Source organism: Acipenser ruthenus, chromosome 2 (genome assembly GCF_902713425.1).
Source record: "Acipenser ruthenus chromosome 2, fAciRut3.2 maternal haplotype, whole genome shotgun sequence".
Taxonomy (NCBI): Eukaryota; Metazoa; Chordata; class Actinopteri; order Acipenseriformes; family Acipenseridae; genus Acipenser; species Acipenser ruthenus.
The window spans coordinates 46,432,232-46,455,234 of NC_081190.1; the positions used below are offsets into that span (position 1 = coordinate 46,432,232).

General features: G+C 38.9%; 1 protein-coding gene across 1 annotated transcript in view; it reads left to right on the top strand.

Annotated features, from left to right (window-relative positions):
- Positions 1 to 23,003, top strand: part of LOC117409550 (diacylglycerol kinase theta-like) — a 146,279-nt gene that overhangs the window by 65,424 nt on the left and 57,852 nt on the right. Inside the window, exons 3-12 of the mRNA XM_034015784.3 lie at positions 4,548 to 4,647; positions 7,061 to 7,146; positions 11,558 to 11,683; positions 13,998 to 14,151; positions 18,891 to 18,965; positions 19,456 to 19,556; positions 20,045 to 20,268; positions 20,783 to 20,873; positions 21,072 to 21,126; positions 21,369 to 21,430. Of these exons, the coding sequence (XP_033871675.3) occupies positions 4,548 to 4,647; positions 7,061 to 7,146; positions 11,558 to 11,683; positions 13,998 to 14,151; positions 18,891 to 18,965; positions 19,456 to 19,556; positions 20,045 to 20,268; positions 20,783 to 20,873; positions 21,072 to 21,126; positions 21,369 to 21,430 (1,074 nt within the window). The remainder of the gene's footprint in view (positions 1 to 4,547; positions 4,648 to 7,060; positions 7,147 to 11,557; positions 11,684 to 13,997; positions 14,152 to 18,890; positions 18,966 to 19,455; positions 19,557 to 20,044; positions 20,269 to 20,782; positions 20,874 to 21,071; positions 21,127 to 21,368; positions 21,431 to 23,003) is intronic.

Sequence of the window (23,003 nt, forward strand, 5' to 3'; positions counted from 1 at the left end):
GGTATATGTGTGTGGGTCATCACTGAATAATAATGAGGTAGACGCAGAGCATTGGGTGTTGACACGGCACACAGCTTTTATTTAACACAAAGGCTGTCACTAGGGTACCAGAAATGGTAGCCCTAGTGTCAGATTTAATAAAGAAAACAAAACAAAGCTAAAAATAAAGGTTTGCCACACAAAGCGAGTGCTAGTCTCACTAAAAGAGACGTCCCGCTCCCGGAACCACCTACGCTATGTAAACCCTCTATCTCCATACTGTTTGGGATTAACAACCTCTACATTAACCTACTACTGTTGCTTCCAAGTCCCGGCCTCCCAGCGACTTCGGGTCGTTGCGATGGTCCTGGCTCAGCAGAGCCTTTACAGGCAACGTCTTGCAGTTGAAGGTTTCTGTAGTAGTTATCCTGAATGTGAACAAAGCTCCTCTCTGTGTAGCATGGTGGTGCAGTCGCCTCGAGCTGTGGCACAGATGCCTTTTGAGCTGCGCGCAGCCTCCCCGTGCATGGTCCCCCAGCTAATCTGGACCTCCCGATCAGCTCAGGGCCGGGCGAGCCTAACTGCGCAATTAGTTGCCTAGCAACACGTCTCCTGTTCCGTATCCCAGCTGCACTCATTTGCGCAAGAACCAGCGACATGTCACATACCCTCCCCCTCAGAATGGCACCACCGGTACATTCAACTTTCTTCAGCTGGTTCCTCTTCAGTTTGGGTGGTCAACGGGTGATGGAAGGTCCAGACACGACAGTGGGTTGTCTGGAAGCACAGGCCGAGGGAGCTGACCCATGGGTGCAGGACTGGGAATGCAGGCTTCTCCCCTTCCTCGCTCTCGGGGACGGCAGCTCCTCCTCAGGTTGTCGGGACAGTAGCCCCTCCTTCTTTGGCCCTTGGGACAGCCGCTACTCCTTCTTGGACCATAAGTCCTCCTCTGGCTCTTGACAGGGAGACAGCCACTCTGGCCTTTGAGCACAGTAACTCCTCCCCCTCCAGCGTTCGGGGCTCCAGCTCCTCCCCCTCTGGCTTTTTACCCGGAGTTTAAGAAGTACTCAGGCAAAATGTCAATGGGTTGTAAGCTTGTTTGAATAATGGTTAAATTAATGAAATGCAAAAGCTAAGATGTACTACGTGATGATGAAATTGCTGCTGTTCCTGAACCTGTCCAGAAGAAATGTGAAATAAAAATTAGAAGAGGGTATGTTTATGAGGAAGTGAATTTGTAATTCTAAAAACTTTCTTTTTTTTTACATTATGTTAATGTATAATTGTATTACTTTTCTTTAACAATATGAAATTCTACGCTGAAATCGTAAGCCCTTTTCTAAACACTTGCTTGGAGCAGGTTTGGATAACCCTTTTTGTATACAGTAAGGCTGCAACATCTAGAGGAAAAGGAAGTGGACGATGACTACAGTGAATACGTCACTGATTTCATTTTTCCGTTAACGGCCGGTCAGCTCTACTGCAGTGTTGTAATCACTTTAAAAAAAAAACAAAAAACAAAAAAAAAAAGGCAGAGTATACACCGTGCTCATAGCACTGCTGCTGTGGTTAATGTGGTTGAGCACAATGTGTAGGAGGAGAGCTGATGTGCTGAAGACAAAAGCACATGCACACACATTGTATGGTAAACTGCATGCAACATGCACACATTTACATTTGTACATGAAGTACACCATAATAAAGGTTGTGAATTTATGGTCATGCATTGTGACTAACTTCCACAGTTCCAGTCATGAATTTTACTACAACAGCAGTGCCATGATTCTATTAACGACTGAAAAACACTGCTGCCTTTCAATTTCTTTTCACACCGGATGAAGAGAGATTTTTATCTTCAAAGAAATGTGTGTACTTTCAGTTCTAAAAGGTTATCTTGCTTTTTACATTTGACTTCGTCATTAGCCTATGCATTTCTGTTCATGATGTACTTAAAACATGCTGTATGAGAATGTACAAATCATGTAATTTGAATTACATTGTATAATCTTGGTTGTATAACCAGGTACTATGCTACAAAAAAGAGCTATTAATGAATATCAAATAAATATATTTTTTATGAACAACAAGCACTGGGTCAAAAGAGGGACTCATCAAATGGAAAAAGTGTAATCAAGTTTTTACTTCTCGGGTGGCTTCATTTTCGGAATAGTGAGCAGTAGGTTTTACGGATTTAATAATCTATCTATTCCCTGTCAAAATGAACTACGACAGCAAACTATGTGATAGAATAGCAAACTATTGACTAGCTAATTTTATATTTGATACTGACATGAAAACTAACTATAGAAAATCATTGTGCTCTATGCAACATGCATTTGCATGTGACTCTAACCACATGAGCACGTCGTTACGATCAGTATGTGTAACCACAGCTTAAGGCACATTACAATAACCTGTAAACATTAACTTATAAATTGTATTCAATAGAAAAGCACCTCATGGAGGGCCTGGTGAGTCATGTGAACATTGTCTCTATTGCTGAAACCAAGTTGCTGAAGACAGGGAGTGCTGTGTTGGCCTTTGCGTTCCCAAAGGGCTAGGAAGGGAAATGAGATGGGGCTAATTTGTTTCATCTACTGGTGTTATTACATTTCCCTTAATGTAATGGCTTACATGTGTTAAGTCAATTTCTGCAACACCCTTATACTAAGGTGTTTTATGCAGTTAGACACAGTAACTTGATAACATTTGTGGTAGAAGAGGCAATTAGTTTGACAAATCTGCCTCAACTTCATTCATTAATGTACAGAGGAAAAATGTTTACAACAGAGCTGTACTATTTCATCATGCTTTTATAGCCAAATTGCTGTTTTATTTTATTGTACATTTCCAGAGTTAAGGGTTTTCCAGTGCAGCCCCAATAAATAAGACTTGGGTGTTATTGCATGTTCACTGTTCTTTTCAGTATGAATAGCATACCTCACAGTTCATTTAAAAGAAGAAAGCTGGCCTGCAGATTGGCAGATACATTTCTCAGGCAGGAAGTGAGCTCATTAAATGAGCCAGGCAGCAGCTAGAGTGTACTTTACACCCAACACACTTTATTGCAACTGTTTGACATTCTCATTGCATCCTCTCTGAGCTTGTTTTCCCTTAGGCCTCTGTAACTTGAGATTTCCGAGATACAGCTGCAGGAAGTGGTGATTACTTAGCTTTATAAGATAATGCTAGTTGTGCTTGAAATGGAGTTGCGGCAGAAAACTGGAAAGCTAAAAAAAATGTGTATTATAATGTCATGTATTTTCACTTTAAAACATGATATCTGGTACTATAATAGGTTAAAAAAATCTTGGTGTGCCGGCGTTACTTTGACTGTTTTGCACTTTTATGGTAATTTCACCTGGAGTGAGATTGTCCCCACCCCTTTGGGCCTTCTTTCTTATCAGTAACCAAACAACTGCTTCCCTTGATCCCACAGACAAGGAAGTGACACAGTAACAGAATTCCTGGAAGACAAGGGAAACTGAGAACGTTCTTTTACCTATTGTAAAACCAGATGTCATGTATTAAAATGAAAACACATGCTTGTGATATCGTGTGTTTCAAATTTCAGATCTGTAGTACTGTATATACAGTAGTGAATGCAAGTGCACACCTTACATTTAACTATTTTAGTTTTAAGAGTTTTTAAATAGTTGTTCAAACACAAAACAGCTTTCATAATTTCAGTGCCAGCTTATCTTTCTTTTTTTCTGAAATACTCTTCCGCCAATGCAAAACAGTGTATATGCTTTAGAGGCTACACATTGGCTGGAAGAACTTGATATATTGCTTTTGACTGAAGTAATTCACTTTTTTATACTGCAATTTTTATGTATTCTTTAAAGGAAAACTACAAAAAACACATGTACTTACTATATATGTTTTGTAAACTTTGGTAAAAAGTTGATATTTGGAATCACTGTTTCCCTAGTACAGTAATATGTGTCTTTTAATTTGTTTTTTGTCCAAACATGTTGCCTGCAGCAGTTTAACTTCTCCCCAGTCTCAGTGCATCAACTGAACCAAAGATATATAATAGAAAAATATTTGGCTCAATTCAGATGAACAAAGAGGCAGTCATGCAGAATGTCACTCATAGCAGTCAACCTGAACAAAACTCCTCACTGCATTATAATACGCACTGATGTCTAGAATTACTTTACTGTATATTTTTAAACAGGGAACTTTAAAATATGAACCTAGTTTTTTTTTGCCAAGATCCAACACAACCACCCTCAGTCACGGTTTCAGAGCCTGCAGTTTGGCTGAATTTGATGGGGACTTACAGGTGCTATTGTTGCAGCCAATCCAATTGAGATTTCAATTGTATAGAGTTCTGTATAATTTCTGTTAATAGTTGAGAAATAAATAATTATGAAAAATCCTGAAGTCCTTAACTTCCGCTAATGGTGGTAAGAATTCAGCTTTAAAAGCTTTGATCTTCAGAGCCCCCCAGATCCTTATTCTAACCACTTGGCCAAGGGACCTTGTTTAGTTAATTGCAGTGTTTCATTTATCCAGGCCATTTTACAAGGAGCCTTATTTTATGTTCTTGATCTTTACAGGTCCCAGTTTCCCATTGTTTCAGTCCTCTTGGCCATAAGAAGAAATTCTGTTCAGTTTGTAGAAAGCAACTGGAGGAGAGCTCCGCCTTGCGTTGTGAAGGTACAGTTGATATTCATCATCAATGAGGTGTCATTTCATCTTACGTGGGGCAAACTTCAGAGAATTAATAGCTGACAAGTCACAGATTTTGTTGACAAACTCATGCAGAAAGCATTTAGAAGACTTCATACTGTAGACTGACTATATGTAATCAGATACAACAGTAAAGGGAGAATTGCAAGCAAATTCTCTTATAAGCTTATAAAAAAATGTGTGGGTGATTATTTTGTAGAATTGCATGGAGACAAACAAATTAATCCACAATTCAGAAAGTTCACCTTGATTTTCTCATAGAGAGACACCATGTAGTACACACTCATTGGGTAGGGTAGGGTACTGTCTCAAAACTGTTTTCCTCCTGTATAGAGTTAGTGTAACTGCTCTTGTTTCATTTATAATGACTAACAAGTGTTCTTGAAACTGAACCAAATCTTGTCCAAAATATGTGATTGTATAATATATATATATATATATATATATATATATATATATATATATATATATATATATACAGACGTGCTCAAATTTGTTGGTACCCCTCCACAAAAAACAAAGAATGCACAATTTTCTCTGAAATAACTTGAAACTGACAAAAGTAATTGGCATCCACCATTGTTTATTCCACATTTTTATTAGAAATCAGACTTTGCTTTTGATTTTTTATTCAACATAATATTGTAAATAATAAAACAAATGAAAATGGCATGGACAAAAATGATGGGACCGCTAACCTAATATTTTGTTGCACAACCTTTAGAGGCAATCACTGCAATCAAACGTTTTCTGTAGCTCTCAATGAGACTTCTGCACCTGTTAACAGGTAGTTTGGCCCACTCTTCCTGAGCAAACTGCTCCAGCTGTCTCAGGTTTGATGGGTGCCTTCTCCAGACTGCAAGTTTCAGCTCTTTCCATAGATGTTCGATAGGATTCAGATCAGGACTCATAGAAGGCCACTTCAGAATAGTCCAATGTTTTGTTCTTATCCATTCTTGGGTGCTTTTAGCTGTGTGTTTTGGGTCATTATCCTGTTGGAGGACCCATGACCTGCGACTGAGACAGAGCTTCCTGACACTGAGCAGTACGTTTCACTCTAGAATGCATTGATAGTCTTGAGATTTCATTGTGCCCTGCACAGATTCAAGGCACCCTGTGCCAGGCGCAGCAAAGCAGCCCCAAAACATAACCGAGCCTCCTCCATGTTTCACTGTAGGTATGGTGTTCTTTTCTTTGAAAGCTTCATTTTTTCGTCTGTGAACATAGAGCTGATGTGACTTGCCAAAAAGCTCCAGTTTTGACTCATCTGTCCAAAGGACATTCTCCCAGAAGGATTGTGGCTTGTCAATATGCATTTTAGCAAATTACAGTCTGGCTTTTTTATGTTTTTCTTTCAAAAGTGGAGTCCTCCTGGGTCTTCTTCCATGGAGCCCACTTTCGCTCAAAAAGCGACGGATGGTGCGATCAGAAACTGACGTACCGTCACCTTGGAGTTCAGCTTGTATCTCTTTGGCAGTTATCCTTGGTTCTTTTTCTACCATTCGCACTATCCTTCTGTTCACTCTGGGGTTGATTTTCCTCTTGCGGCCGCGCCCAGGGAGGTTGGCTACAGTTCCATGGACCTTAGACTTCTTAATAATATTTGCAACTGTTGTCACAGGAACATCAAGCTGCTTGGAGATGGTCTTGTAGCCTTTACCTTTACCATGCTTGTCTATTATTTTCTTTCTGATCTCCTCAGACAACTCTCTCCTTTGCTTTCTCTGGTCCATGTTCAGTGTGGTGCACACAACGATACCAAACAGCACAGTGACTACTTTTCTCCATTTAAATAGGCTGAATGACTGATTACAAGATTGGAGACATGTGTGATACTAACTAAAGAAACTAATTAGTTTGAAATATCACTATAATCCAATTATTTATTATCTTTTCTAAGGGGTACCAACAAATGTGTCCAGGCCATTTTAGAATATCTTTGTAGAATAAGCAATAATTCATCTCTTTTCACAGCTTCTTTGCTTTATTCTATGACATACCAAAGGCATGCAAGTATACATGATAAAATAGCTTTTAATTTCATCACTTTTCAGGAGGAATGAAGCATTATTTCAATGAGCTGTAAGGGTACCAACAAATTTGAGCACGTCTGTATATATATATATATATATATATATATATTTATTTTGACAGCTTACAGGTATTTGTTAAATAAAAATATTACTGAAGGAGAAAAAACAGCTGTTTGATGTCCCTGGCCCATCAGAGACTGCTTTTCTTTGTAATTTATAATGAGAAACCTGGTTGGGCTCAGTCAAGTTGCTCACAAAGGTGGCTTTTGTTTGCTTTTTTTCTGTCATACATTTTTAACCTGGTGAGTCGTTTGTTGACAGTTTTAATTATTTTATTTTTTTTGCAGTGTGTGAGTTGCATGTCCATGTCGACTGCGCTCCTTTTAGCTTTAGTGACTGTCGACAGTGTCACCATGATGGCCACCAAGATCATGTAAGTGTGTTGTCTTCGATTTAAAACTGTACATTATACATTTTACACCAACCCTTGCTTACTACATATTCTGGTACTGTCCCTCCTTTCAGGTACATTGAAAAGATTTTAATGAGCAAACAGTCAAAGTCATATGCATTTTCTGGGAATGCAGAATGTCTCTGGGTGGGGCATTGAAATTGTCTAATTTGCAACCCTGCACACTGAATATATCTGTATCTATGAACAGATTATCCATTCTTTAAATTAATGCTAAATATTTTATTGAGCAATCTGTCCCACGAGTGAAGTGGCACCCCAAATATTATACATTTTCTACTGTTGAGGAATGACTATTTCAATGGAATCTTACTGTTTAAGGCTATTGCCGCATACAAAAAGTGTTTTGTTAACTGCCTTTCCAGTGTGCCATAAAACTATCTAACAATGAAGTGAGAAGACATTGCAGGCATGTTTAAACAAGGTGTGTAAAAAAAAACTTGGCAAAATGTAATGTTACTGGCATATACTGATCATAGATTACAATCTTAGATTCAATGCTTTTTCGAGTGCCAGAAAAGTTTTAGAAACAAAGGTAACTTGTAAGATTTGTGCAATAGTGTTAAAGTCTGCTGGAAATGCAAGTCCCCGGCATCAAGGATATAGTTAGTCCTTATGACATAGTTTTACAAAGAATCGCATAAGCAATTGCGATGAAACTTACTAAGTACACATTTGCAATAGTAATGATCAGAATCTGGGGGTATATGGAAGTGACTTCTGTCACACATTTTTTTCTAGAGAACCACCGCTTATCAAACATTCTTTAGGAAGTTATTGTGATAATCAGAATCATATGAGCATATGTATGTTCATTTCATACCAGTTTTGATCAACTCCACACATTAACATCCGATCTCACTGCTAACCCAGGAGAAAGAACCCAAGCTTCCCGGAAGCAGAAGCCCCTCACCCCCGGATGATGTAGGTGAGAGAAAGAAGAGCATATTGCGTATATTTTTTTTTATTTTGCTGTCTCCCAGAGAAGGACTACACAGAATGAACACGGAATTTTAAAAACAACAAAATCGAAAAATAGACAATTACGAAACAGACAACGATGGGCACAGCATAGCAAGACTACAACCTTCAACTCAAGGAGACTAAACAAGCCCTAAAAACCTTTAAACCCACTGCTCAGACCCAAACAAAGCAAGGTTACAAGATACCAACAACGGGGCAACTACAGGGGTTCATTCCCTTCTGGTTGCCAGGGGGTGCCTTGTTTCCCCAAACCCTCTGCTTACCAGGCAAAATCACAAGGCATGCCATTGGAAGAAAATAACAACCACAAAACACTCTACACAGATGCCTCCCTGACAGTTTGGGGGGTTGTGGCAAAGTGATAGTTAGTAGAGCAGGTGAAGTGCAGGTGCAGTAATCCCAAGAAACAATCAGTTGCTTTATTGTAATCCAAAGGTCTGTTGACCAGGCAGTAAATGATAATGTGCTTGCAATGCACAGCAATGGATGTTGCACAGTAATGAAAAAGGGTTGCAGTCCCGTAAATAAGCATAGTACTAAACACACAATTAGACACAAACACATGTCCAAAGTGAGTGCTCTAGTGCTTGTGGTGAAGTACAATTTATTACTTGCAACAATGGTGAACAAGTAGTGCAGTGTTGTCCGGGTTTAGTGCTGGCCGTGGGCGACAGCTCCGGATCGTGTTAGCTGTCTAGTCTAGTTTTACAGACAGACAAAACAAACAAAGCACTCACATTTCTCTATAAACAAAACACAGGTCCTTCCCGTTTCAGCGTAACCATAATAAGGAACAGATCACATCACTATGTCCTCTTTATATATTATCAACCGTGACCCCTTGGTTAACGAGTACATCTGCTCGTCCAATCCACGGATGCCATCCAGTCCAGGGTACTCTGTTCCCATTACACAGCACCCTTGTAGGTCGGATAGGAGATCTAACACCAAGAATCATTCTTTCTCTGTCACAGGGGTCCATACAAGGGACTTCCAATTACAAGGAATATGGTCACTACATCAAAGGGAGCATCACATCAACAATCTATAAACCACCAAGGAGGCATGAAATCCTGGCCGCTGTGCAACCTGGCAATGATGTGGAAGTGGTGCAGACAGCACAAAATCTCTCTTCTGCAAGTTACTTGCCTAGACCACACAACACCCTAGCAGACACCCTCAGCCAGGACCCTCGCGAGTGGTAGCTGAAAAAAAGATGTGTTGTCAGATTTCTTCAGAAGTCTGGGAACACCGAAAATAGACCTTTTGCCACAAAAGAAAACACAGCTTCCTTAGTTCTGTTCAAGGTACTACCAGAGGGTGTGCTGGCAATCGACAGGCTCTCAATCTTGGTCACAGCACCTGCGGTATGCATTTCCACTCTTGACCTTGATTCCAGCTGTCCTGAGAGAAATAAAACAAAACCAAGCTTGCGTAATCCTCATCACCTCCTACTGGCCAAAGAGCTACTGGCTCCCTGAAATAATGAGCCTATCCATCTCGGGACCAAGCCACCTTCCTCCCCACAGAGACCTACTGTCCCAGAACAACGGCCAGCGATGCCACCACAACCCAGACTACTTCCATTTAGCAGTCTGGAAATTAAAAGGAGGAAACTAGAGAACAAAGGATTCGATCAAACAATCAAGTACTAACTGCCTCAAAGAAAAAGTTCACTCAATCATGCAAAGAATTCAGCAGGTGGTGCCAAGCCAATCAAATAGACATTCTCAATATCCCTTCAAGACTATCTTCTATATCAGAACTCTAAAAGAAGTTTTAAGAAGGCTAACAAGGGCACCCTTCGAACCCTTTACTCTTGCTCCTTAAAACATCTGTTCCTCAAAACAGCATTTTTAGTGGGCGTAGTTTCGGTAAGGAGAGTAAGTGAACTTCAAGCCCTAGTTGTGGACTGTCCATGCACACAGTTCTTTAAAGACAAAGTTACTTGCAGGCTAAATCCCAACTTCGTGCCAGAAGTCATCTCAGAATTCTCTCTCAGTCCATAACCCTCCCCGAGTTCTGGGCGGCATCCAGATGCAGCATTGCACAAGAGCTTCTGGAGCTCTGGTTCTTTCACCTGGGCTAGCAAAGAGATTGGATGTTAATGTGTGGAGTTGATCTCCACCCTGAAAAAATCCAATTACAGGTAATTATGACATTTTTACATATTATAGAGAAACCATTAATCACTTATGGTGAAATTTGGTTTGGGACATTGAGAGTATCACAATATGGAGGTATGTTGAGACTAGTTGTATATAAAGGGTAGTTATGCTAGCGCTAATTTTTGTCTGTGTAAGTTTAGATCAACTTACTCACGCAATAAATGAATAAAGAGCAGAGCGTCTAAATGTCATCCAAAGTAAAAAATGTATAACATTCAGGGTGAAGTTTGTTAACCTCCACAGTCTATGAACTGTGAAGACAAACTTTGATTACTGGCTGTTTCGAATAGGCCTAGTTTAACTAAATATTTTCTTTTAAATATAAATAACAATAATAATCTACATATAAAAAGTTTAAATTTGTCTCTTTTAAAATCCATTTGCCTTTTACCAGAACCTAAGCCACCCCCCCCCCCCCCCCCCCCCCAGTATTAACTCTCCTTGTGACCATGTGTGGCAAAGTGCCCCGCCCCTGTGTGCATTTGTGTGTTCTGTGTATGTATGTATGCGTGCGTATGTTAATGTTGGTGTATAGATTGGTACACGGGATATAAACGGGTCTGTGTTTAAAGTGTATAATTATATTTAGGCACGGGATTGCACATCACGCACGTGCATTTAAAATATAATATGTGAACACGGGGTTTCACGTAATGAATTCACGTGCTGGGATTCAAGTGAGTAATTAATTAGTAATTGAATCCCAGCACAACAGTATATATAGATGCACGTTTCTGTCACTCGGGGTTTAGGTGTTCGGTGAGTGGAGAACGGGATTGGAGCGGAGGTAAATGTTAATGAAAAGAGCAAGAATTAGTAGTTGTTTTCACTCACCGTGTTTGTTTGTTTGTCTCTCCGTGCACCGTTTGTTAAGTGTTAGTTCGTTTTGTTTGTCTGTTTATTTTGGCTACCAGTGCCGTGTCCTGTGTTTTGTGTACCGTTTAAAACATTTTATTTGTTAATAAACGCTGAGTGCAGCCATTGCACTCAGCTCATCACAACCACTGTCTGTGTTTGAATTCCTGTCTGGTCTGACGCAACCCACTCTGGCCGTCTTTGTGACACCATGTATGAAACAGAAAAAGAGGATGTTGATCATTTAATGTTGATAAAAACCACAACATGCTGATTTGTAATTATTTGATAAGCAAAGTTATAAGACTTTAGATGCTACAAATTGTCAGTGTAATACATTTGTGAATGTTTACCTTTCGCATTAGGACATCTGTCACCACCACTGGAGGGAGGGCAATCTCTCCTCTAGTGCGCGCTGTGAAGTGTGCAAGAGGACCTGTGGCTCCTCTGAAGTGCTGTCTGGGATGAGGTGTGAATGGTGCGGAATCACAGTAAGTACAATGTTGCTGTAAGAATGCTTTAAATATGGAGGATCAGGTGCATTAATTAAATGTCATAATCTCTCAGTAAAATAACAAACTTTTACAGTGCTCCTAAATGTTTTGCTACTGTTGCGTCAGTTTTCTAGACATTATTTTCACTTTGACTCAGGTGAACCTCATTTTCCAGAGCCAAAACACTAAATTCACAGGGACAATAATAGGATCCCTCTCACATTCTTGGTGTGGACTAACAATTAAGGATGTCAGTTTAACATTTTTTGTAAATGTGTAAAACACCCACAAGTAGACAATGTTAACACTTAAATGATGTGTGTGTGTGTGTGTATATATATATATATATATATATATATATATATATATAATGTGTGTGTGTGTGTGTGTGTATGTATGTATGTATGTGTATATATATATATATATATATATATATATATATATATATATATATATATATATATATATATATATATATATATATATATACGGTACTGTGCAAAAGTTTTAGGCAGGTGTGAAAAAATGCTGTAAAGTAAGAATGCTTTCAAAAATAGACTGTTAATAGATTATATTTATCAATTAACTAAATGCAAAGTGAGTGAACAGAAGAAAAATCTAAATCAAATCCATATCAATTCTTCTAGGTACACTTGCACAAAGTCAGGGATTTTGTAGGCATATAGTCAGGTGTATGATTAAACAATTATACCAAACAGGTGCTAATGATCATCAATTCAATATGTAGGTTGAAACACAATCATTAACTGAAACAGAAACAGCTGTGTAGGAGGAATAAAACTGGGTGAGGAACAGCCAAACTCAGCTAACAAGGTGAGGTTGCTGAAGACAGTTTACTGTCAAAAGTCATACACCATGGCAAGACTGAGCACAGCAACAAGACACAAGGCAGTTATACTGCATCAGCAAGGTCTCTCCCAGGCAGAAATTTCAAGGCAGACAGGGGTTTCCAGATGTGCTGTCCAAGCTCTTTTGAAGAAGCACAAAGAAACGGGCAACGCTGAGGACCGTAGACGCAGTGGTCGGCCAAGGAAACTTACTGCAGCAGATGAAAGACACATCATGCTTAGTTCCCTTCGCAATCGGAAGTTGTCCAGCAGTGCCATCAGCTCAGAATTGGCAGAAAACAGTGGGACCCTGGTACACCCATCTACTGTCCGGAGAAGTCTGGTCAGAAGTGGCCTTCATGAAAGACTTGCGGCCAAAAAGCCATACCTCCGACGTGGAAACAAGGCCAAGCGACTCAACTATGCACGAAAACACAGGAACTGGGGTGCAGAAAAATGGCAGCAGGTGCTCTGGACTGATGAGTCAAAATTTGAAATATTTGGTTGTAGCAGAAGGCAGTTTGTCCGCCGAAGGGCTGGAGAGCGGTACACGAATGAGTGTCTGCAGGCAACAGTGAAGCATGGTGGAGGTTCCTTGCAAGTTTGGGGCTGCATTTCTGCAAATGGAGTTGGGGATTTGGTCAGAATTAATGGTCTCCTCAATGCTGAGAAGTACAGGCGGATACTTATCCATCATGTAATACCATCAGGGAGGCATTTGATTGGCCCCAAATTTATTCTGCAGCATGACAACGACCCCAAACATACAGCGAAAGTCATTAAGAACTATCTTCAGCGTAAAGAAGAACAAGGAGTCCTGGAAGTGATGGTATGGCCCCCACAGAGCCCTGACCTCAACATCATCGAGTCTGTCTGGGATTACATGAAGAGAGAGAAGCAACTGAGGCTGCCTAAATCCACAGAAGAACTGTGGTTAGTTCTCCAAGATGTTTGGGCCAACCTACCTGCCGAGTTCCTTCAAAAACTGTGTGCAAGTGTACCTAGAATGTAGATTTGATGTAGATTTTTCTTCTGTTCACTCACTTTGCATTTTGTTAATTGATAAATATAAACTATTAACATGTCTATTTATGAAAGCATTCTTACTTTACAGCATTTTTTCACACCTGCCTAAAACTTTTGCACAGTACTGTGTATATATATATATATATATATATATATATATATATATATATATATATATATATATATATAAATATTTATTTTTGACAATTTAGAATCATCTGAGAAACACTGTTGGTCTTCAGCTGCAGAAACAGAACAAACAGTTCCTGGTTGTTCACTGACACCTGCTTGCAAAACTGCATGGGGCATTACACCTGAAAGCACATAACCACATTGAATGCTTGAATAATTTGTATGAAAAGGCAACATGACTAACAAGAATTACGCCATATTTTATTTGACAGAATTATTATTATTGTTGTTTTTTTTTTAAATAGGCACATGCATCCTGTTATATCATTCTTCTGCCAGAATGTAAGTTTGGAAGACTGAAGAAAATGATTCTTCCCCCAAACTGTGTGCGGGTCAACTCCCGAAACTTCAGCAAAATGCACTGTTTCCGGATCTCTGAAAGTTCTCAAAAAGAACCAGGTAACAAAAAAAAAATGATACTGTATTCATCACATGTATATCTTGTGGAACACACCAACATATTTAAAAAAATAAATAAATAAAAAAGGAAAAACATTCCAAAGGGATTTTAGGATATTAGATGATAGGCTTTGAGGTAAAACTATAGAATGGGTACTCAATTATTTTAGTGAAGGTCCAAAATTCTTGGTTACAGCAAGGCCAAGGTCCAGAGCACATTGTCACAAACAAACACAGAGCTACACAAATATAGTTTTTACACATATTGTTGATTTGAGAGTTTTTGGGGGGGAATCAAAATCATGTCTCATTTTTACTAGTCTGTCTTCTTTACTGACTTGTTACCGCATGAGTTCTTTCCCTGCCATAACCACAGAATTGTATAACTACTCTATTCTTATGTGTCTGTGTTAGCAGAGCCAAACATTGTTTCACCATTGCAAAAACTAAGCAAATTGTAGCAAACAAAACTGAAGCGCAAGCAGAAATAAATCACTGTGCTTTCTCTTTCAAGTGAATTAAAAAACACCTTACAAATAATACAAAAAATACAGTAATTCTACATTCAGTGCAATTATAAATCGGCTAATACTCACAGTAAGTGGGAGAAATGGCAAGTCCTTGAGTTCCAGGTGAGCTCAGCAAGAGCAATACAGACACACATATGTGCATCAGTCAGAACAGAACACTGATATTAATATAAATAATGTTAATATTGAGAACGAATATCCGCATACAATGTCATCTGCAGATACTTAAGACAGTAAACATTTTAACTGCATGTGTTGTAAGCCTGACTTGGATCGCAAAATTTGGCAATTTTAATCACCTATGCAATCAGCATACGCATTGCTAATCTTTGCACACACAGCACATTTTGGTGGATGGTGGAATGATGAGATACCTGTCGTGACTTGGGTTCTGTCCGTTGCGCTACCATTGCTTGCAAAGTGAAGTTTCGTAAACACGAGTAGTATTGTGTGCTTTCCCCGAGTCAGGAGTACCAACAGTATGTGTTTTTACAAAGAGCATTATATTGTGTGTTTTACCGTTAATATTTTTTAATCAGCTTGGAAAAGCTACTTAACAAAAATGGGTTTTGTAGCACCAGCACTTGTCACTGTTTTCTTGGTCTTTATGAAGTGCAATTCTCGGAACTTGTATCATAAGGTATGAAAATTGTATCTTAAATGTGTATTTTCAAAAAAAATTACTAATGACGGACAGTTGTTTTATTAGCCAAAGAGAAGGGATATGTTGACGCTTACAAAACAGGCCACAGCAGCCAATGCACTTCATTTGAGCTGCTAATACTGTTGTACATTTGGTTTCATTCATAGCTCTCACTGAGTATCTGCTACTTGTATCACAGCGACACACCTACTGTACCCTCGCCTTCCACACTCTCATAAGAACTGTGTTGTCTGAAAAATTCACAGCATTTCCAATGTGAATGCAAGTAAAAACATAGACTGGCATATGACCTGGTGGTCCGGGCAAAATGTACTTGTGGTCCGGATTCGGACCAGAGTCTGACTATTGAGTACCCCTGCTATAGAATAATAATAATAATAATCTTTATTTTATAAAACGCCTAAATGCACGCATCTCAAAGTGCTGTACAAGCACAAAAAACACAGAGAACCATATACACATACAGCATATTAAGAGTATACATAATATAAAAAGAAATTACACAAATCAAAAACCAAACCCAGTTTAGTGCCAGTTAAAATGCGAGCAGCAGAGTTCTGAATATATTGTAGCCTGCTAATAGCAGCCTCGGAGACACCTGCAAACAACGCGTTGCAATAATCGAGCCGGGAAGAAACAAAGGCATGAACTAGCCTTTCTGCAGCAGGCACAGACAGCATAGGGTGCAGACGAGCAGTGTTACGAAGGTGAAAAAAAGGACACCTTGGTGACATTGCGGATATGTGCATCGAAAGTAAGGCTAGGGTCAAAGACCACACCAAGATCCCTAACTACAGAGCTAGATTTAACTTCAGCCCATCGATCACTATGCTAAAAGAGTCAACATTTCTAAGTTGTCGAGGAGAGCCGAGTGGCATTACTTCGGTTTTATCGCTATTTAATTGTAGGAAGTTTTGCCGTATCCAAGTTTTAATCCCAGTCAGACAATTATCAAGAGCCGAAACGGACATATTTGTATCAGGTGTGGTCAGAAAATATAATTGTGTGTCATCTGCATATGAGTGAAAACTCACACCATGACGACGTACGATATATCCAGGTGGCAGCATATAGATATTAAAAAGCTAATGCCTTAATCAGTGTTAAGGCGGATACTGTACATAAACTAAAATGTGAGGCTTCATAGACCAGTGCCACAATTTATGATTGACTGTGTAAAAGTTGTGTTTGGTTAACAGGAAGAAACTGTGTTTACTGTTGTGAGCATTCAAAGTGGTAAAATTGACCTACAGTACTTCTATATTCTACTGCTCCTAAATGTTGAGGAACACATAGTAAAACAAAACAGGTTGTGTTTCAGCGAGTTGTATTCCCATAAAATCAATTACAGAGTTAATCCCATCCTGTAATTTTATATAATGTAAACAAGACCGTTTATTTTACTTTAAGTTTGAAGAGGAGAAAGATTTTACTTAGTGTTTATTTTTTCTGTTATGTATTTCTCAGAATATCTACATCATCTGTTTTGGGATAGACTAAAATTACTAAAATCTTGTAGCACACTTACTGCATGTCTTTTTTGTACTATTAGTTTAACTGCAAGTCCATTGTTTCCCTGTGAACACACACAACAGTCTAAGGGATTTATGCATTTATTTTTTATTTTTTTAGCCAGAAGTATAATATATCAGTTTCCTTACCCTTGTCAGCAGAGTTAGTTCTTCCAGGACATTTCAGCATATTACTTCCAGCTTTCCTTAACTGGTAGGGTGAGATTTCTGAATGCTAGGTTTAGGGATGTTCTCATTATAGTACTCATTTATTTAAATATTCTTGAAAAATGTAGTTATATTCATTTCAGATTTTATTACCTAGCAATGTTGGTACCAAGTGAAAACACAAATTGACAAAACAGTTTTTTTTATTATCTGGAGATGAGAAACAAATGGAAATAAAACTAAGGCAATTAAATAAAACTATAATATGTTATGACACAGAACAGTTTATTTACATGGTGTGTGCATGCTACAAACAAGTTTTACACATTTGGGATTCATTTTCAAACACATGCTCAGGTTTTGAGCCTAGATACCACCAGTTCTCCCTTTTGATATGTAACTACTTATTTCACAATGTGAATATAAAGAACATTCAAATACAGATTTATCAAATGGCAGAGATTGGGAGCACAGAGTAGTAGTCGTAGTTAGTATACTAGCTGTGCAAATTAAAGACTTAGCCTGCTGTTCACTGACCTTCTGTTTAGTTACCAAATGTGTCCTATTTAATGAGGGGGTACCCGCTGATGGAATTTAGGCCTATCTGTGATGGAGCAGATTCCACTGTCCATCACTACCGCGGAACACTGACTGTTTAAAACCTGCCCCGCACTTTGCTATGTATACCGTCCTTTTTAAAATGCGTATTGATAACATCAATGGTATTATAAAATGTGTGCTGCTGTTTGTCAATGGGAAAAACATTATGTACAAAGGTTGTGAGAAACGTGAATAATAATTATACCTGTTTGTTTACTTACTTGAGCCGGGGAGTTCGGGATGCTGGCGGCTTGTAAAAGAAATACAATGTTAGTAACACAGTTGGCATGGCGTGCTGGAAACTATTTCGCATAATAGGTGCACATATGGTGTAAAATAATGCCCAGTACTGCCTGCAGTGAAACTCTGTTGTTTTAAATAATTAATTTAATTTGAAAATACTTACCATTCTCTTTGGATTAGGAGCCGGGGGGCGGGGGGCCATTAAAGGCGCGCATGCACTGACGGCTGCACTCAAATACACGGGCACGCGCTCAATGTTAGTGAATGGGGGGGCGGGGGGCCGATTATAACTTAAAATGAGGAACTAATTGTGTAGAGTGGGTTATGCATTTGGGAAAAATGTTAACTAATTGTAATGTTAATGATATGTAGTTTAAGCATTATGAAAGTAATTGGCACATGATGGTAATGTTTTTCTTGTACTTTATAATGGACCAGTCCAGCGGTGTGGTTATATAGCCAGCCTCTATATATAGGAGAGGATTGCTCATTTACGGGGAGGCTCTCCAGAAGGAAACAGCAGGACGCTGTGTAGTAACCAATGCTTTTAAAATGAAAGTATAGGATAGCTGAGTATCCTGGTTTGGTTAAATGTTTTTATTTTTTCAATGCAGTGCTGTATTTATTTATTATACTTACTTGAAAACTGTTGTGGACAAAAAGCAACGTTTGTGTGGCACTCAGCACTTTAATAAGCTTCTCAAGTTTGCACTTTAACCTTGTCTCCTGAAGCCTTTCTGCTCCCAAACACCAGCTGCCCGATCACACAACCTTACACTATCACATTGTCTCACTGTGAAATTCAGCATATCTACTATAGTATTGTTTCAGTGGGATTTCGTAGTATTTTAGCAGTAGTTAGGAGCCGTATGAAAACATACGTGTTCCATCTTGAGCATGGAGCTTACAAGTGAATAGTCATGTGGAAAATGGTAGCCACTAAAATACTGCCAAATAACTGGCACCATGTTATAAGGGGCTGCATTGTAATGGTTAAGTAATTCTTTCTTTTTTTCAATCCAGATGACAGTGATGATGTTGATCGCTCAGTTGCAGGGAACTTGAAAGAAACACAATCCACCTCATCCTCAGATTCAAGTATGAATATTTCATTGCTCTTAAGCCATTTAGAGATTTCAGTGATACATGTGCTGTAGGCAATCTTGTTGATAAAAAGGATCTAATTAGAAATGAAAGGAAATTATTCCTCCTACCTCTTATGTATTACCATAACACATTTTCCTATGAAATGCACACATTATGGTAAGCATGTATTTAGTTTTTATTGTTATTTTTTCATAGCAATTGGTGAAGATTACTGTACCACTTAAGTGATTGAGACAAATTTCCTTCCTGGGACTGGGTTATATAAGTGAACATGGTAGTATACGTCAATGTGAGACCTAAAAAGTGATGGCGATATTTAAGATTTCTTGGAATATTTCATTAGCTTCACCTGCTTTATTTTACTTATTCTGCTCCTGCAGAACAGCTTTAATGCATGTTGATGATATCGTGTGTGTTCAACTTGTGTTCTGTATCTCCATGATTGTTGCCTGGTAACTTTGATCTAACGTGCTGTTCTCAGGCAAACAGACCCTAAAGATATTTGATGGCAATGATGCAGTGAAGCGCAACCAGTTTCGCCTAATATCGGTTCCACGGATCGCCAAAAACGAAGAAGTTGTGGTGAGAGTTAATTTTTTCTCTTGTAGAAATATGTTCCCATTTATTTGATGCCTGCAAATTAAAATCATCCTTTTTTTAGTACCAGAAGCATATTCATAAAACTTTAAAGTTTTGTCTGGAATATCAACGTTTACAACCGTTTAATCCGATTTGAGTAAATTAGAGTTGGAGGCGGAGGTACAGAATGACAAAATTAAAAGTCAAACATTGATGCATACATTAATTTCTGCCTAATGAACTATATGGATTCTCACACTTTGGAACTTAAATATTCTATAGTTTATGTGTTTATTTTCCCCCCGTGCCAGAGCCAATGCGACGCTCCCTTCATAGTCCCTGAATATTCCATAGTTTTCACAATAAGTTTACAAGACTTTTGGTATAGCGCCTCTTTGCTCATCCTCACGTTCCTTTTATGAGCATACAATCCTAACTTAAAGCACTAAAGCTTGTTATACGTAACAGAAGCTCTCTGTTTGGCTGGACAGGAAGCAGCGCTGAGAGTTTACTACATCCCAGATGAGCCTCAAGACTACGAGCTCCAGATATACTGCCAACAGGTCCTGGTTAACGAGGATATCACCAACTGCAATGGGGCCACGGAAAACCCCAAGTCGCAGTCCGTGTTTAAGGAGTCTGTGCCTGAGGCCTGGGTGCTCCAAGCCAAGCCAAAGGAGAGCGAAGTCCTCAAGATATATGCTGGGTGGTTAAAGTAAGTCACAATTGTAGGGATAATACACTGGGGCACCATTTCTGGGCTCTGCTTGAGAAAGGCCCAGGACTGAATGGGATGTTCATTCCAGGATTGCCCTTTGAAGGGAAGCTATCATGCTACCTTCCAGGAGCCAGTGCTTGATTAGTATCCCCTTTTCCAATATAGGGCTAATACCAACAACTGAGAAGGGTCCGAGATGATTTTTGCCCATTGTGGCTTTCAGTCAGCGATAGTGCCAGGTTTTTGTTTTTTTTGTATGCACTGGTCTTACCCTGTACCCTGTATCTGCAGGTGCTGCGAATACACATGATGACCAGCTGCTTAGAAATTTGGTATGGAAATAAATCCTATTTTCAGTCATGTTTCTGATTTTATTTATTTATTTTTTTAATTGGAAACTGAGTTCCTGTGTGACAGTTGTAGTTTGACCCCCCCCCCCTCCCCATTTTAGGTTGTGGGTAACATGCACCTACTAATTGAGGACATATCAATGTTATTTTTTTTGTTTTAGACTGGGAGTGGCATACATCTCCATCTTGATCACCAAGAAAACCACTGTCGAGTCTGTCATTAAAGAAGTTCTTCAGCAGCTAGGAAGATCGGTAATTAAGTACAATGCTTTAAATTAATGATTCGATTGTGGCTCTTCAGTGAGAGTTAGAAGGAAGTACATTGAATTGCATATCTTTAAAAAAAATAAAAGTAAATAAAAAAATGCTGAACAGCAAGTATTCTGTGTTTTATACCTGCATATCTTTCTATTGACACAATTTCCTATTCAATTAATGTTTATTAAACAGGACGAAGACCCAGAGGGTTTAAGACTCGTAGAAGTACACATGGGGAGCAAGCAAGGTAAGAGGTAGAGGAAAATAAATGAATGAGAAATGGAATAATTTAAATCAGGTAGAGTATGGGGATTTGGGGGAAGGGGGCAGAGGGCAAAAAGTCTGGATTTATGCCCCCGGTCATCAACAATATTTTTAATGCGTTATTTAGTGCTTTTAGTTCGGATTGCATGTTTTTTTATTAAAATGGAAGATACTGTTTGCATTGACTTAAAATGCTAATTTATATATCTTTTTTTTTTTTTAAAGTTCAACGGCAAGTGCTGATGAACCAGGAACTTTTGCTGGAGAAACTTCAGGCCATCAGAAAGGTATCTTAAACTTGACCAAAGTTAAAGAGGAGCACAAACCCCTTCCATGTAACAGTCTCCTTATCTGTTATTCATTTAGTATAGCTGAGCTGATTTCTACAAAACTGGAAATATTGTTTTGTGGAACAGCATCAATGAAGGCAGCTTGCTAGCGTGCAAACTGATAATCGCTTGCACTGGCTGGAAGATGCAGTGGGTAAACCTGCAGATACTATGAAACGGTCCTGTCACAAAGACGGCCGGATTGGGTGGCGTCAGACCAGAGCCAGGAAATAAACAACAGAGATGTGTGGTTTGGTGGAGCTGAGCGAATGGTTTCGCTCAGCATTTAATAAACAGAACAGAAAATAAAAAGGTTGTAAACATACAAAAACACAGGACACGGCACTTCACGCCAAAATAAAGAGACAAACAAAACGGACTATACAGTAAACAGACAGTGCACGGACAGACACACAAACAAACATGGTGAGTTTTAAATAAACAAGTATCGTGCTGGTCCTACCAGCACGTAATAGCAATTGATATTTAAACTAACTTTTAGATTTATTTCTCCTTCTCTCTCACCCGTTCTCCACTCTCGAACACCCAACCCTGTGTGAGTGCGACGTGTCTCTATATATACTGTTGTGCTGGGATTCAATTACTAATTAATTATTCACTTGAATCCCAGCACGTGAATGAATTACGTTCAACCCCGTGCTCACATATTACATACTTTAAATGCACGTGAAGTGATTTGTGCCATCCTCGTGCCTAAATACAAATCTACATTTTTAAATCACACGTGAAACACAGACCCGTTTATATCCCGTGTAACAATGACTATACACCAACATTAACATACGCAACATACAACACATAACACACAAATGCACACAGGGGCGGGGCACATGTATTGTTTGTTTATTTTAGAATGGGTGTGTTTAATGAATGGTTTGTGGTGTATTGTATTATTATTTAAAATAAATATATTGTCTGGTGGTTATTTAAATGGGGGATGTTAGTGTGTTACGATTTATGATGGTTGTCTCCAAATTAATTAATTGGTTGTTAATTCGGAGATGGTCACGTCTGTATATAAGCATGCCTGTTTCTGTGTTTGGGGTGGGTGTACAGAGAGGAGGTACGTGGGAGAGAGACAGGAGAAAGAAAGGAAAAAATGAAACAAAGAAAGCAATTGCTACTTATGCTGAGCAGACCAGCACAGTATTTGTTTGGTGTCAAGATTTATTTTTGTTTGAACTTTTTATTTTGCTCTGTGAGCACTGTGTTTTTGTATATCCTTTTCATTTGCTTTTGTTGCAATAAAAACGGCGCACCAATGTTTTTTTCACCTGCAAGTACCTGTCTGTCTCTGTGTTAGCTTCCGGGTCGGGTCTGGGTAAGTCACCACTCGGCCGTCCTGCCACAGGCCTACTGATGCTTTTTAAGTACATTATTTCATATTGGATACATTTGTTACCAGAGTTACTCTAGGTCAGCCTAAAGCACCATCTGACAATTGTAAAAATTAGTTTTTGTTTTTACATTTATTACTAACAACATCCTTTTTATAGCTGTGCAGTGTTTT